This window comes from Haliotis rufescens, unplaced genomic scaffold (assembly GCF_023055435.1).
Source record: "Haliotis rufescens isolate VD_foot unplaced genomic scaffold, xgHalRufe1.0.p SCAF_49, whole genome shotgun sequence".
Lineage (NCBI taxonomy): Eukaryota > Metazoa > Mollusca > Gastropoda > Lepetellida > Haliotidae > Haliotis > Haliotis rufescens.
This window is the reverse complement of record NW_025964212.1, coordinates 2,736,681-2,754,713: the sequence shown is the minus strand read 5'-3', so window position 1 is coordinate 2,754,713 and position 18,033 is coordinate 2,736,681. Positions and strand designations below refer to the sequence as shown.

The window sequence follows — 18,033 nt, the reverse complement described above, 5'->3', positions numbered from 1 at the left end:
TTACAATTCTGTGGTATTTCAGGGAGAAACATTCATTTTGTCCAATTAATTATCATCTAATGAAAACATCTCACAACCACATCAGGTTTCACATCTCAGGCGTTTAATATGCTTAACTCACAACTCAATCTTCTGCACTCTACCTATCCCACCCACTCACCTGCACTCCACCTGTCCACCAGGCAGACAGGAACAGTCCTCACACCCGAGACGGAACTTCGAGTCCACTGGCTCAATAAGCCCTCCCACCACACAAGCACCTGCTGTGACACACCCAGCCTCCTCACAGGTCATCCCCGGGTAGAAGCTGATCACCTCTGTCTCAAAATCTCCATCTGGTTGACGGTGCAGAGACTTGCAGGCTCCAACATGAAGTTTCTGAATAACACACATGCCCTGTTAGTAATGCAAAGCCTTTTTTCATCCTACTAAATGGTTTACATATTCTGATAGTTAAATCCAGTAACACCCACATCTGATCTAAAGTATTTATCACAGTGACTTAAACCTCACAGTAGATCTCCACTCTCTATCCCAGTCACTCATACCTCACAGAAGATCTCTTGTCTCTATCCCAGTCCCTCATACCTCACATCTGATCTCTAGTCTCTATACCACTGACACATACCTCACATCAGATCTCTGGTCTCTATACCACTCATACATACCTCTCATCTGACCTATAGTCTCTGTACCACCGGTACATACCTCACATCTGATCTCAAGTCCCTATACCACTGACGCATACCTCACATCTGATGTCTAGTCTCTATCCCAGTCACTCATACCTCACATCTGATCTCTGGTCTCTATACCACTCATACATACCTCACACCTGATCTCTAGTCTCTATACCACTCATACATACCTCACATCTGATCTCTAGTCTCTATATCACTGATACATACCTCACACCTGATCTCTAGTCTCTATACCACCAGTACATACCTCACATCTGATCTCTAGTCTCTATACCACTGACGCATACCTCACATCTGATGTCTAGTCTCTATCCAAGTCACTCATACCTCACATCTGATCTCTGGTCTCTATACCACTGACGCATACCTCACATCTGATCTCTAGTCTCTATCCCAGTCACTCATACCTCACATCTGATCTCTAGTCTCTATACAACTGGTATATACCTCACATCTGATCTCTAGTCTCTATACAACTGGTATATACCTCACACCCGATCTCTCACCACTCATACATACCTCACATCTGATCTCCAGCTGCTGGTCACTCTGCACAATGTCCACCAGTGTGGTAGAATATCGTCGGTAGCAACAGGCACCATGCATTGAGGTGTCATTGCACTGATCCATGGTGGGATAGTTGTTGATGTTGCCTCCACAACCTTAAACAAGAATCAGGATTCAATACAGCTAACCCTAAAAAGCACACTCCTGACACCAGGCATCATATACACCACATGTCATCTACATATCATCTACCTACAAATAGGAAAATATAGAAGTGGCAGGTGAAGGTATCAAATCCCTACCTGTGTAGTTAAAGGTGTCAAATCCCTACCTGTGTAGTTAAAGGTGTCAAATACCTACCTGTGTAGTTAAAGGTTTCAAATCCCTAGTTGCATGTGTAGTTACATGTGTTAAATACCTACATGTGTAGTTACATGTGTTAAATCCCTACCTGTGTAGTTCCATGTGTTAATTCCCTACCTGTGTAGTTACATGTGTTAAATCCCTACCTGTGTAGAAACATGTGTTAATTCCCTACCTGTGTAGTTACATGTGTTAAATACCTACATGTGTAGTTACATGTGTTAAATCCCTACCTGTGTAGTTACATGTGTGAAATCCCTACCTGTGTAGTTACATGTGGAAAATCCCTACCTGTGTAGTTACATGTGTGAAATACCTACCTGTGTAGTTTAAAGGTTTCAAATCCCTAGTTGCATGTGTAGTTACATGTGTTAAATGCCTACCTGTGTAGTTCCATGTGTTAATTCCCTACCTGTGTAGTTACATGTGTTAAATCCCTACCTGTGTAGAAACATGTGTGAAATCCCTACCTGTGTAGTTACATGTGTAAAATCCCTACCTGTGTAGTTAAAGGTGCAAAATCCCTACCTGTGTAGTTACATGTGTTAAAACTCCTACCTGTGTAGTTACACGTGTTAATTCCCTACCTGTGTAGTTGCGTGTGTTAAATCCCTACCTGTGTAGTTACATGTGCGAAATCCCTACCTGTGTGGTTACATGTGTTAAATGCCTACCTGTGTAGTTACATGTGTGAAATCCCTACCTGTGTAGTTACATGTGTGAAATCCCTACCTGTGTAGAAACATGTGTGAAATCCCTACCTGTGTAGTTACATGTGTAAAATCCCTACCTGTGTAGTTAAAGGTGTCAAATCCCTACCTGTGTAGTTACATGTGTTAAAACTCCTACCTGTGTAGTTACACGTGTTAATTCCCTACCTGTGTAGTTACATGTGTGAAATCCCTACCTGTGTAGTTACATGTGGGAAATCCCTACCTGTGTAGTTACATGTGTTAAATCCCTACCTGTGTAGTTACATGTGTGAAATCCCTACCTGTGTAGTTACATGTGTGAAATCCCTACGTGTAGTTACATGTGCGAAATCCCTACCTGTGTAGTTACATGTGTGAAATCCCTACCTGTGTAATTACATGTGTTAATTCCCTACCTGTGTAGTTACATGTGTGAAATCCCTACCTGTGTAGTTACATGTGCAAAATCCCTACCTGTGTAGTTACATGTGTTAATTCCCTACCTGTGTGGTTACATGTGGGAAATCCCTACCTGTGTAGTTACATGTGCAAAATCCCTACCTGTGTAGTTACATGTGTTAATTCCCTACCTGTGTGGTTGTGTGTGTTAAATCCCTACCTGTGTAGTTACATGTGGGAAATCCCTACCTGTGTAGTTACATGTGTGAAATCCCTACATGTGTAGTTACATATGTTAAATTCCTACCTGTGTAGTTACATGTGTAAAATCCCTACATGTGTAGTTACATGTGTTAAATTCCTACATATGTAGTTACATGTGTTTAATCCCTACCTGTGTAGTTACACATGTTTAATCCCTACATGTGTAGTTACATGTGTTTAATCCCTACATGTGTAGTTACATGTGTTTAATCCCTACCTGTGTAGTTACATGTGTTAAATCCCTACCTGTGTAGCTAAAGATGTCACATACCTACCTTTCTAGATAAATGTGTAAAACTCCTACCTGTATAGTTAAAGGTGTCAAATCCCTACAAGTGTAGTTAAATGTGTAAATTCCTATCTGTGTAGTTAAAGGTGTCACATACCTACCTTTCTAGTTAAATGTGTAAAACACCTACCTGTTTAGTTAAAGGTGTCAAATCCCTACCAGTGTAGTTAAAGGTTTCAAATTCCTACCTGTGTGGTTTAAGGTGTTAAATCCCTATCTGTGTAGTTAAAGGTGTCAAATTCCTACCTGTGGAGTTAAAGGTGTCAAATTCCTACCTGTGTAGTTAAAGGTGTCACATCCTTGGGAAAATCGGTTGTAGAAGTAGCGTGGGATGGTCTGGTTGCAGGATCCTGGCTCTGGGCCCCAGACACATGGGTTCCGTCGTGTCTGACATGTCGGGCCATCATATGGAGGCTGACACTGACACTGGAAGCTGCCGGCAGTAGGTTCAAGGTCATGGCAGGAGCCATGTGCAGAGCAGGGGGAACTTAGGCAGGGAGCTGTGGAGACAGTGAGTCAGAGGTCAACAAGGCAGACACAATAACCACCATAAGGGTGAAACAAACCATCACATATTTCTCTCAATCCTTTACAATGTCGCCTTCCTTCTGGCAGTGACTGTCAGTATCACATTCTCATATTATTATGTCATAGTGTCGTCATGGTCTCAGTCATTGTGATGTCATAGAATCATGGTGTTGTCATAGTGATCATTGTGATCACAGCAGCCAGCAATACCATAGCCATATTACGTCAGTCTGCTGCACTGGAGCCATACCACAGCAGTCTGCTACACTGGAGCAATACCACAGCAGTATGAAATACTGTAGCCATACCACAGCAGTCTGTAAGACTGTAGCCATACCACAGCAGTCTGCTACACTGTAGCCATACCACAGCAGTCTGCTACACTAGAGCCATACCACAGCAGTCTGCTTCACTGGAGCCATACCACAGCAGTCTTAAAGACTGTAGCCATACCACAGCGACCTGCTATACCGGATTTTCCACTACATCTCCAAATTACCAGCTGATTATAGACAAAGAATGGGAGCTCAGTGGTGTGTAGACGGGTTACGATGTCCGACACCAGAGAGTGTCCTGGGTCACATGACTAGCTACAGTCAGGTCTCGCAGACCAGAATATGGACTACAGCCAACACATATATAGCTATATCACAGCAGTATACAACACTGTAGCCACAGCAGTATGTAGTACAATGGCCATATCACAGCAGTATGCAATACTATAGCCATATCACAGCAGTATGTAGTACAATAGCCATATCACAGCAGTATTCAGTACTATAGCCATATCACAGCAGTATGTGGTACCATAGCCATATCACAGCAGTTTGCGGTACGATAGCCATATCACAGCAGTATGTAGTACAATAGCCATATCACAGCAGTATGTAGTACAATAGCCATATCACAGCAGTATGTAGTACAATAGCCATATCACAGCAGTATTCAGTACTATAGCCATATCACAGCAGTATTCAGTACTATAGCCATATAACAGCAGTATGTAGTACTACATGTATAGCCATATCACAGCAGTATTCAGTACTATAGCCATATCACAGCAGTATGTAGTACTATAGCCATACCAAAGCAATATTCAGTACTATAGCCATATCACAGCAATATTCAGCACTATAGCCATACCAAAGCAATATTCAGTACTATAGCCATATCACAGCAGTATGTAGTACTATAGCCATATAACAGCAATATTCAATACTATAGCCATATCACAGCTGAGCAGTATGGCATTCTATAGCCATATCACAGCAATATTCAGTACTATAGCCATATCACAGCAATATTCAGTAGTATAGCAATATCACAGCAGTATGCAGTACTATAGCCATATCACAGCAGTATGCAGTATTATAGCCATACCCAGCAATATTCAGTACTATAGCCATATCACAGCAATATTCAGTACTATAGCCATATCACAGCAGTATGCAGTACTATAGCCATATCACAGCAGTATGCAGTACTATAGCCATATCACAGCAGTTATAGTACTATAGCCATACCAACAGGTAATACTATAGCTATATCACCGCCATAATATAGCTGGAATATTGTTGAGCATGGCTTTAAACAACAAACAAACAAAACTATAGCCTTATCATAGCAGCCTGCAACATTAAAACTTTCCAGAATAAATTGCCTTTTTATACCATCGTGAGTTACATACTTTCATAAAAGTCACATAAAGCTTATTCAAGGATGGCCTTGACGATGAGGTCAGGTGTTCCTCAATTATCATAAAATCTCCAATCTCCGAGGTCATAAACCGTAAGCATGCTAATTTCAAAAGTAATGACCTTGACCTTCTGAGTCAACCAATCACATAACAGATTAAACCCTTTAACTACAGTATTTCTTTTAGTTTAATGTGTACCCCCTCTAGCGGATTCAGTATTTTGAATTAAAAAAATCAAATATTAAGCGCAGAAAAAAATTACACCGTACCTCTTCAACGATTTCCGGTAAACGAACGGGTGATAAGACACTTGGTCATGTACAAATTTGAAATTTGAGATAAAAAATCACCAGACATGATGATTTACCGTTTTAAGTATTTTCTGTTTTGCTAGGCATTGTTTTACATGCAGGGATTAAGATTACCTTGTGCATTTTCTCGTAAACTAAGCCAGAAACAGCAATCAGCTGTACACACGTTTTCTTGAAATCTACAGGTGATTTGGTTAAAACTTACCCAATGATATAACTTTAAAGGATTTTTATGCAAGGATCGGGAAATATTGCATCTGAAACTATTTTTTTATCGGGAATATTATATTCCAATATCACGTTATTTTAGTCGCAGCTTTTACTAAATATATTTAAAATAATAATAACCCTAAGCGTAGCATTTCGGTGCCGCTGATCGCTATTGCCGGTTATTTTTCTTCACATGGAACAATTTGACCAGTCACCGTCGAGGCTCCCGCACACATGATCGCGAGAGATCTACATGTGGACATAGAATCATCAAACTACAACAAATATGACTTTTAACAAGACAAAATATGGCATTTATGATATATGTATCCATTCTCTGTCAACTGAAGTTCATTTCAAGGCATCAATAGCAGTAATCTGACCATGTTCACACACGATTTTGCCTTAATTAATTAAAACAATATTAAACGGAATTTTGAATAAAACTAATGAAATAAGTTACAAACATAAGTCGAGATATACAATGAACACTTTTTACATTGTGTACTTCAGTACGAATTTGTTGATATGGTATTTCCGGTGTTACGTGCTCACGGAAATTTCTTTGCGTTGGGGGGAAAAAACATCAAAACTCATTATGGCGTGTATAATCCGCACCCCCTTCTACACAGATGTGTTTTTTTGGGGAAAAAGTGCGCAGTATAGGCAAGAAAATATGGTATACAGGGTTATATGACATTGTGTAAATTCTGACTTGTACAGTAAGCATTTAGAAGAAATAATTGGATATTCCTAACAAGCACCATGACAACATTTTCAAAATCAAAACCTTCCTTCATTACAAAGGACTTTAAAAAAATCCTGAATATTTGAAAAAAATATGTCTGGTTGTTTTTGAGAAGAGATTGGCGAGAAGACTGTATGTTTACGAAACTGAGCCACTGCGGCAACCATTTTGAAATTTTCCTGTGAAAAGGATATTGATATGTCCAGTAGATTTGTAGAAGAAACAAATTTAAGTTTCAGTGCTAATGAATCATCATGATCATATTGACAGATGAAGACCTATAACATAAGCTCACACTGACAAGGTGGGATGAAAAGTATTGAAATTAAAAACAAATACAAATTCAAATTGCAAGAAAATTTAATTCATAAACTGATGCATCTGTGGACTTCACATAAATCTACTGTTTACTGAGAATAACTGTCACATTAAGTATTGAGGTGAAATGAGTGGTAGCGAGTATGAACTATCGTCACTCACTCTGACAGGACGGTATGTCCGGGCGCACGCTACATTCTGGTTGGCCGCCCTGAAACACAGATGTATGCTGATATTACATGGCAAGCAGGACAAAGGGAGACAACTGGACTGAAGAAAAAAACATACCACCACACAAAGAGGTTTATGTTGAATCTGATTTTTCCAATCTTAAATTTAATTATTTGTTTTACTTATAATGATGATCCGAGTGACACTTTCTTAAAGACAAGTATTCAGCTAGTTTGAGAAAGAAGTACACACCACACACTGACAGACCGTACACAGGTCACGTGACCAGGTCTGTCCCTCCTCGTAGACCACTCCGCCGTGGGAACATAGGGGGCGACACTCGCATGTCTCTAGGAACGCCACTCGGTTACTCAGGTCTGTATTCTGAAGAAGAACATCAACATGACAGTTATCACACATCACACAACAGACCTTCACATCCTAAGCCTTCCTATATTAGCTCAAATAAGGTCCAGATAACAAGTACCGTATTCGACGTAATAAGCGCCCCGTCCTAATAAGCGCCACGGCGATATTGGCTAATATATTGGCACGTGAACAATCCCAATTAGCACCCCTTCCAATTGATCAATTTACAAAAGATGTATTTATTCGTGTTTAATACGCACTCGTGTGTTATATGCACCCTTAATTATGGGCAATTAAATTCTGGAAAAATATATCTGTCGTACATAAACATTTCAGGCTGTCAGCATAAACCACGAAATTTATCTTTCAAGGTTTTTTTTCACCAAAATACCATTCTAATAAGAGCCCCTTCTTTCTAATTTTGAGAGAGCCCTGGGCACTTATTACATCAAATACGGTATACTTACAATTCCAGCTTTGATACTAAATACAGTGTTCCCTCGTTATTGCGCTCTTCAATATAGCGCTAACTTGGCTATATTCGCTGAAGGGATACGATGTGGGTTTTTTTAAAGCGCATATTAATACTCGATACATCTCTTTTTACACTATGAATCATAAATAACTTCTATTCTAATCATTTTTGAAACTCTGAAACGTGCAACGTAGATTGTGTTAGGTAGGCAGAGCATGTATACTGTTTTGTTGGTCATCTACCACTTACGACTCGACCTTCGTTAAACCGCTGATCATCTATAACGCTCATCAATTATTTGGACCCCGAAGGTAGCGTTGTAGCGAGGGATCACTGTATGCAGAAAATGTTATTTTTGTAATTTTCAGAAAAATGATTATTTCAGGGTTCTTTCTGCTTTCTGTAGAAAAATTCTTTAAAGTGGAACAAAAAGCTTGCATATAAAATTCAATTTATCATAGGTTCCAGAATAGGGCTTCAAAGAGTACTCGAGTACTCGGGCACGGGCCGAGTTTAGTGGGACTCGAGTCCAGTTTGAAGGACTCAAGTACTCGACCAAGGGAGATAACTCTAATTTGGTCGACTTTCAATAAGTTAATAGAAACGTGTCTTCATGTAACTTTCTTTTTCATGGATCATCAATTAAATCAAATAAAAGTGTCAATAGCTTTTCTTTTAATAATTTTTCGCAACACTATTCTTATTTACAGCCATTTTATAAGGATATTTCCTGGTTTAAAAAAGTACTTTATTTCTTGTTTAAAAGGGATGTTTTACGAAACTATTTTACTGTTGCAATCAGTAGACCTTTTCATTCTAAATTAGCGTCGTAACGTTAATCATTATCAATTCAATATTTTTATAAGATATTTGTAACTGGACATCACTTTATTGAATATCAACATTATGTTAGTGTATCTCATTCTAACTATCTCTTCAAATGTCGGGAGAACGTCTTATAGAAGTCAACTATAAATTTACAAGCCAAGTAATCTTTCAATGTTTTGTTTTCAATTAAGAAAATGGTAAATACTGACTTGTGAATTTGTGATAACATTGAAAATGTTACTTTTAACTTATAATATATATTTTGTCATTTATTGACAATTTCCTTCGGCGCTGGCATTAAATGATCTTATTTATCATATAAGGTATACCTAAGAAGCCAGCCCGCCAAAATCCAGCCAATCACCAATCGCAACTTACATCAAGTGATGATCACGTGTGCAATATTATTTTCACCCTGAACATGGAGTGTGTTACATTGGGATGTAAACGATTTCTTTTCCCAAGTTGACAAATTCTATTTCAATGAAGCTTCTGGGAATCAGCACACAAATTTCAAAGGTATTTTATTTGATACGCAATCACATTGTCTACAATGTCATTGTGACTCTTTCACTTTGTATAAGATAGGATAATTGACAATTTTATTGAACAGATGTATAATTGCGGGTACTCGAGCACGAGCTGGGTCTTACCCCTCGGGTACTCAGGTCCATATTTTTGGACCCATTGAAGCCCTATTCCAGAGTCTAAAATGTCCCTTACACACCTGCCATAATACAGTGGTCCCTCGCTACAACGCTACCAATGGGGTCCAAATAATTGGTGGGCGTTATAGATGATGAGCCGTTTAACCGAGGCCGAGGCGGGGGAGCGCGCTCGGCAAATCTCAAATCATCAATATGTGTTTATCTCACGTCACGTCAAAATAGTATATATTTTTATGGACCAAGATCTACCTGTAATATCATTCATTTATTAAATCTGTCACATTTCACAATGTCTGAAATACGTATTCCATTTCAATTTATCATTTTTTATCGATAAATTAAAAAACTATTCACTATTTCCCGCGATGTTATTGAAAATAAAATTCTCGGACACACATTTCGACAACGGGTCCGCATCGAACATGTCAAAGAGCAAAATAAAGACGTTTTAAGCAAATCTTTAAATATAATATACAAAGTGATAAATAAAATCAAGAAAAATATATCTAAAAGTAATCAAACTTACATCTAAGATATTATTTCCATCGTTTCGTGCGATCGCGTGTAATGTAAGTCAAATGACATCTCGGCTTTCGTCGCCTTGAATTCTCGGCTCGGACACAACGTTTAATGCAAAAATATATGTATGAAAAATCTTTGTCACAGCTCGTAACCTAGCACGATACATTCGCGAAGTTCCATATTTTTAATATATATCGTGATTTCCTGCTTAAAACGTTCAGAATAACACGATTTAACAAAAAATCTTTCGCCAACTTCTGAAATTTATCAAACACGAGCTTGGTATCACAGCTATAATTTGATTGGCTGCCTGAGGTCACGTGCTCAAAATTGACCAATCATGAAACTTGTAGCAGATTTCGGCAAGAAAGCGTCATTAGAAACAAATTTTAATCCAATGAAATCGCTTGTTATGACTACGGAAAAAAACCAGGCGATGTTACGAAAGCGCGATTACGAAATGAATGACCGCCGTGTTGTGACAGCAACTACATGTGTGTGACAGTGTCGCCTCAAATTGGATTGCCCACTAATTAAGAATATAAACTTCGCTTGTGGTTCTCTTTTATTGCAATCATGCGCTTCTAAGATCAAAGGATGTATAGTGTGAAAAGTTAACTAGTTGAACAATCGTATTTCCGGGACTTGCCGCGGATGTTTTCAAACAGATTAGCCTATTAGAACTCCATTCAGCGATAAACGGTTGATTATGCAATGAGAAGCGTTATGTGCAAATGAACAATGAACAACAATACAATTATTTCTGTGTAAAACTCTCAGTAATAAAAGTGTACATAAATTTTGGGAGCCATGCGTTACCGCGCGTAGTAACCCAGGTAGCGCTTTATCGAAGAGCGCAATAGCGAGGGATCACTGTATAAATATCAACATATCTCTACGTTCAAAAATAACAGTGGATACCATTAACAACATTAATTGTACCTGAGATTTGAGCGTATCCACGGTGATGACGAGCTGTGCTAGCTGTCTCTCCAGCAGCAACACTCGATCTTCTAGGTTGTCATCCCGCCTGACACTGCGTCCTGTGCCGCGCCCCGTGCCACGCCTTGCACCCTGACCGTCATCTGACTGTATCTGTGTCGCACCTACAGTCAACAAAGTGACAAGATAGACTAACTACAAGGTGCATATGTCTTTTAACTGTGATTCCAAACTAAGTGCCCTTGTCGTAAGAGGTGACTAACAGGATCATGTGGTCAGGCTCGCTGACTTGGTTGATGCATGCCATCGATCCCAATTGCATGGATCGATGCTCATGATATAAATCACTGGATTGTCTGGTTCAGACTTGATGATTTACAGACCGCCGTCATAAGTCTAAATAAATCCCTGATGTCATTAATAATGTGCCATGTAAATACTTCATAAATATATTTCACAATGTTAACATGTTTTGTTAGTATCTCATTTCAAATTCTTAGTTTCTACGTTACAGAGCACCAGACAGGGTAACAACAAGTACCATCTTTTAACGTCTTTTGGTATGACGCGGCTGGGGATCGACCCCAGACCTTCTGCTCTCCAGGTGGAAGCTCTACCACTAGACCATGGAGGCGGTTCATTTGAAATGTACTTGTATCATATGAATTAAGACCTGGTCATCACAAACCAGCCATGCTGCCTCACCTGAGTGGAGGATGTCTTTACACCTGTCTGTGTGATCACCTGTTGATGGGTACAGCCTCACATCAAACACAATGCCCTGTAGGGGATATAATAGGGGTCAGTAGAAGGGAGGGGCATGGAACCACACATGAAAAACATGTTGAATACAGTTGATACATGAAACACACCTGACACCTGAAACAAACCTGACATATCAAACACACCTGACACATCAAACACACCTGACACATCAAACACACCTGACACATCAAACACACTTGACACCTGACACATCAAACACACCTGGCACATCAAACACACCTGACACATCAAACACACCTGACACATCGAACACACCTGGCACATCAAACACACCTGACACATCAAACACACCTGACACATCAAACACACCTGGCACATCAAACACACCTGACACATCAAACACACCTGACACATCAAACACACCTTATGAATTAAAAACACCTGGTAACAAACACACCTGATGCATCCAAAACACCTGGCACATCAAACACACCTGGCACATCAAACACACCTGACACATCAAACAACTAATAAAGAGACTGTACCTTCATCTGTTTATCAGACTCTGTTTTTCTCCCAACCCACACTTCAGCTCTCTCTGGTGGTGGCGCAAGTGGTTGTCTTAGCGATGTGACATGTGTGCTGTCACAGTCCACAGACACCTGTAAACTGCTTCTATTTAACTTCACCTCCAGAGAGCTCCATTTCCATGCAGGGAGAACCTTCTTGACCACAACCCGCTGGAAAGATTTGGTTCCCTGATAGCGGACCACCACGTTCCCGCTCTTCGTGTTGAGATACGACTCCAAATAAGGCAGCTTCTTCCCAGGTTGGTAAATCTCCAGGAGGCGGATCTTGTGCGCCTCCTCTGTATGGGCTGTGAAGGAAATGCTGATCTCACCATAGATCCTCTTGAGGAACTCGGCTGCTACCTGCTCACTGACATTGAAGCCTGGGAAGTTCTCCGTCACCTGCAGTCCCTGTGGTGACAGTCTCCGCAGCCCCCTCACTGCTGCAACATCATCGACATCAGACAGGACATCGATACCTGGATCGGATAAAGAGGATGTTGTAAAGACTAAAACAACTATAGTGTTCCTCATGTGACTAAGAGCATGATCTAATAACATAAAACATAGTCCTCACAGAGAGCATGATCTAACAGCATCAATCTTTAGTCCTCACAGAGAGCATAATCTAACAACATCAATCGTTAGTCTGCACAGAGTGCATGATCTAACAACATCAATCTTTAGTCCTCACAGAGAACATGATCTAATAACATCAATCTTTAGTCTGCACAGAGAGCATGATCTAACAACATCAATCTTTAGTCTGCACAGAGAGCATGTTCTTACAGCATCAATCTTTAGTCCGCACAGAGAGCATGATCTAACAGCATCAATCTTGAGTCTGCACAGAGAGCATGATCTAACAGCATCAATCTTGAGTCCGCACAGAGAGCATGATCTAACAGCATCAATCTTTAGTCCTCACAGAGAGCATGATCTAACAACATCAATCTTTAGTCCGCACAGAGAGCATGATCCAACAACATCAATCTTTAGTCCTCACAGAGAGCATGATCTAACATCATCAATCTTTAGTCCGCACAGAGAGCATGATCTAACAGCATCAATCTTTAGTCTGCACAGAGAGCATGATCTAACAACATCAATCTTTAGTCCGCACAGAGAGCATGATCTAACAGCATCAATATTAAGTCCTCACAGAGAGCATGATCTAACAGCATCAATCTTGAGTCCGCACAGAGAGCATGATCTAACAACATCAATCTTTAGTCTGCACAGAGAGCATGATCTAACAGCATCAATCTTTAGTCCTCACAAAGAGCATGATCCAACAGCATCAATCTTTAGTCCTCACAGAGAGCATGATCTAACAACATCAATCTTTAGTCTTCACAGAGAGCATGATCTAATAACATCAATCATTAGTCCTCACAGAGAGCATGATCTAACAACATCAATCTTTAGTCTTCACAGAGAGCATGATCTAGTAACATCAATCGTTAGTCCGCACAGAGAGCATGATCTAACAACATCAATATTTAGTCCTCACAGAGAGCATGTTCTTACAAAATTAATCTTTAGTCCTCACAGAGAGCATGATCTAACATCAATCTTTAGTCCTCACAGAGAGCATGGTCTAACAGCATCAATATTAAGTCCTCACAGAGAGCATGATCTAACATCAATCTTTAGTCCACCCAGAGAGCATAATCTAACAACATCAATATAAAGATCAACATGAGCAGTTCACACAATGAGTGCATGATCTTAAGACAGATCTTCATTTGGGCCTGATCCTATATCTATTTCATCATTAATGCATGAAGGCTGAAAATGAGTTGCAGCACATATATCACTGTCCACTATCTTATGAAAAACTTGACATATTTCTGGTGGCACAGAACATGTAGAACAATCCCATAACCATCTTCCCCATGCAAGGGAGTTAACTGACTGTAAAAGGCCAGTTACCACACTTGCCGAACTAGGCAGGAATTAGGGAGTAATATTTTGGCTGAATTAATGAGTCTGTGCATAGGCCAATCCAAATCTGGTTCATAAACTGCTGTGCAACCGCCAACTCGGCATCAACAGATACTTTCCAAATCTGTTCATGATTTTAATCAAGGTTTCATTACCTGTGCGCTTCATTACCCATGTGCTTCATTACCCATGTGCTTCATTACCCATGTGCTTCATTACCCATGTGCTTCATTACCTGTGTGCTTCATTACCCATGTGCTTCATTACCTGTGTGCTTCATTACCCACGTTTTATTACAGATTAGATTTTGATTATTGATCAGATTGTCTTGACTGGGTGCTGCCATTTTGTTTGAAGCAAATGCTAAGTGATATGAGAGGTGGAATCTGATTGGTCAGTAGGAGGGACATAGAAGGGACATAACGTGTAATAGCCACTGGTGGCGCTATGATAGAGCCCAGAAAATCTAGCAAGGGTGGAAACTGGACTCATACAGTAAGTTAACTCCCTTGACTCAGGAAGATGTCCCATAACAGATAAGTATTGACTGGGGAAGTGTCCAGGAGCAAAGTGTTCTAAAATCATGTAAACAAAAGTTGTGCCAACATATACTTCAATGCTTTCAAGTAATAACGTCAAAAACTTGATTCCCCCTAACAGAATTGGCATATTATGGTCAACCATATGATACTAACAAAATGCCTGGAGGATCTACCAAATGTCCCCCACCTAGTTCAGAATATGACAGACCTACAGATCAACCTTTGATCAACAGAGATAAAGGGTATTACTTCTCGTTGCCTATGACTGTATGAAGATCTGATCAATAAACTTTTTTATTTAGTATCTAATCAACTTGTCACAACTGTACAATTTGTTTCATCCTTATCCTTACAGTACATCTGGATTCATTACCCGTGTGCTTCATTACCCGTGTGCTTCATTACCTGTGTGCTTCATTACCCATGTCCTTCATTACCCATGTGTTTCATTACCCGTGTGCTTCATTACCTGTGTGCTTCATTACCCATGTGGTTCACTACCCGTGTGCTTCATTACCTGTGTGTTTCATTACCCATGTGTTTCATTACCCACGTGCTTCATTACCTGCGTGCTTCATTACCCATGTGTTTCATTACCTGTGTGCTTCATTACTCATGTGTTTCATTACCTGTGTGCTTCATTACCCGTGTGCTTCATTACCTGTGTGCTTCATTACCTGTGTGTTTCATTACCTGTGTGCTTCATTACCTGTGTGTTTCATTACCTGTGTACTTCATTACCTGTGTGCTTCATTACCCATGTGCTTCATTACCTGTGTGCTTCATTACTCATGTGTTTCATTACCTGTGTGCTTCATTACCTGTGTGCTTCATTACCCATGTGCTTCATTACCTGTGTGCTTCATTACTCATGTGCTTCATTACCCATGTGCTTCATTACCTGTGTGCTTCATTACTCATGTGTTTCATTACCTGTGTGCTTCATTACTCATGTGTTTCATTACCTGTGTGCTTCATTACCTGTGTGCTTCATTACCCATGCGCTTCATTACCTGTGTGCTTCATTACCTGTGTGCTTCATTACTCATGTGTTCCATTACCTGTGTGCTTCATTACTCATGTGTTTCATTACCTGTGTGCTTCATTACCCATGTGTTTCATTACCTGTGTGCTTCATTACTCATATGTTTCATTACCTGTGTGCTTCATTACCTGTGTTTCATTACCTGTGTGCTTCATTACCTGTGTGCTTCATTACTCATATGTTTCATTACCTGTGTGCTTCATTACCTGTGTTTCATTACCTGTGTGCTTCATTACCTGTGTGTTTCATTACCTGTGTACTTCATTACCTGTGTGCTTCATTACTCATATGTTTCATTACCTGTGTGCTTCATTACTCATGTGTTTCATTACCTGTGTGCTTCATTACCTGTGTTTCATTACCTGTGTGCTTCATTACCTGTGTGCTTCATTACTCATATGTTTCATTACCTGTGTGCTTCATTACTCATGTGTTTCATTACCTGTGTGCTTCATTACCTGTGTTTCATTACCTGTGTGCTTCATTACCTGTGTGTTTCATTACCTGTGTACTTCATTACCCATGTGCTTCATTACCTGTGTGCTTCATTACCAATGTGCATCATTACCCATGTGCTTCATTACCCATGTGCTTCATTACCCATGTGTTTCATTACCCGTGTGCTTCATTACCCGTGTGCTTCATTACCTGTGTGCTAGTTGTTATGCTTACATGCTTACAGTACATTTGGCTTCATCCAATTATCTGTATGCCACTTGTTTTCTATTACCTTGTTGTCGATGTTAATCTGCCGTTTATCACAACATATCATGTTTATATACCTCTCATCACTTGGTTGTTGTCACTCCAGCTTAATAACAGCGTGAGAAACTACATCAAAACATCACTATATGCAATTAAACCAGAATTTGTTATCGATAAAGTTGTGTTTTCCTGTTTTCAAACCTACAGATATCACAGCCACAGCGAAACTGACCACAGCAGGAGTCCTACGGACTAATCTGAAGCCAGCCTGGTTGCTGTGACTGATTATATTCTGGAGGATTAACAACTGATATACAACCTCGTGTACTAACAGAGACTCAGCCAATGAGAGGCCCTACTGTAATTACTCTTGATGCTGTGAGTCTGAGATGTTGACATCCAGGATGAAGCCACAGCTCCATGCAGGCATTACCCCAGCTCAGCATCACCACCGTAATGAGAGTCTGTAAGCTGGACATACATTGGGGTAATCGGTGATGGCACCTTCTGTGAGCCTGACAATCCAGGTGTGATGCTTCAGCTTACGAACTTGTAACATGTTGCACTGCAGGTTGTCAATGAAATACTTGCAGCGAACAGGGTGTAGGGGTGAACAGAGTGTAGGGGTGAATAGGGTGTAGGGGTGAATAGAGTGTAGGGGTCAACAGAGTGTAGGGGTGAATAGGGTGTAGGGGTGAATAGAGTGTAGGGGTCAACAGAGTGTAGGGGTGAATAGGGTGTAGGGGTGAATAGAGTGTAGGGGTCAACAGAGTGTAGGGGTGAATAGGGTGTAGGGGTGAATAGAGTGTAGGGGTCAACAGAGTGTAGGGGTGAATAGGGTGTAGGGGTGAATAGAGTGTAGGGGTCAACAGAGTGTAGGGGTGAATAGGGTGTAGGGGTGAACAGAGTGTACATGGTTGGGGTGGTATATACGGTAGTAGGGTGTAGGGGTGAACAGTGTGTACATGGTTGGGGATGGGTTTATAAACCTACTGGCTGTTTGTGTAACTCGATATGGAATTTCTGAAATTGTGGTAACACCTCGTAGGAGGTATTACAACGATTGTAACACATCGCAGGGGTCTTCAGGGTGGTGGGGTTGGGTCTTCAGTGTGGTGGGGTCTATAGGCTGGTGGGGTTTAAAGAGTCCAGTTTTCAGTTTTTGTCCCAGACATACAATGATGAATGAACACCCCTTTAACATACTACCTATTGAAGCTAAGAAACCCAAGAAAATCCCAACCCAGTTTATAAAGCATGTCCTTCCAGATACCACCCCAACCATTTCACCATCATAAATAAAGGCTCATGACCTACAAAGCAGTCCCAGTCAGGTAGGTGAGAGGAGGACCCCTTTAACACTCCACTTTAAGCACAGACACAGTGGAGACCTTACGAAGCACTCTCAGTCAGGTAGTGATAGCGCCCCTTTAACACCACGACTGCTCGTCTTCACGGATCAATGTGAGTGTGGACACAATGAGTCAGAGGTCTGGCC

The 18,033-nt window shown here is 40.4% G+C and overlaps 1 protein-coding gene across 1 annotated transcript in view; it reads right to left on the bottom strand.

Annotated features, from left to right (window-relative positions):
• The window catches only part of LOC124122861, a 196,455-nt gene that overhangs the window by 158,237 nt on the left and 20,185 nt on the right, over positions 1–18,033 (bottom strand). Inside the window, exons 3-10 of the mRNA XM_048383500.1 lie at positions 12,273–12,775; positions 11,707–11,782; positions 11,002–11,165; positions 7,450–7,581; positions 7,189–7,237; positions 3,491–3,715; positions 1,221–1,363; positions 161–378 (exon numbers count right to left, since the gene is read on the bottom strand). Coding sequence (XP_048239457.1) covers positions 161–378; positions 1,221–1,363; positions 3,491–3,715; positions 7,189–7,237; positions 7,450–7,581; positions 11,002–11,165; positions 11,707–11,782; positions 12,273–12,775 — 1,510 coding nt within the window. The remainder of the gene's footprint in view (positions 1–160; positions 379–1,220; positions 1,364–3,490; positions 3,716–7,188; positions 7,238–7,449; positions 7,582–11,001; positions 11,166–11,706; positions 11,783–12,272; positions 12,776–18,033) is intronic.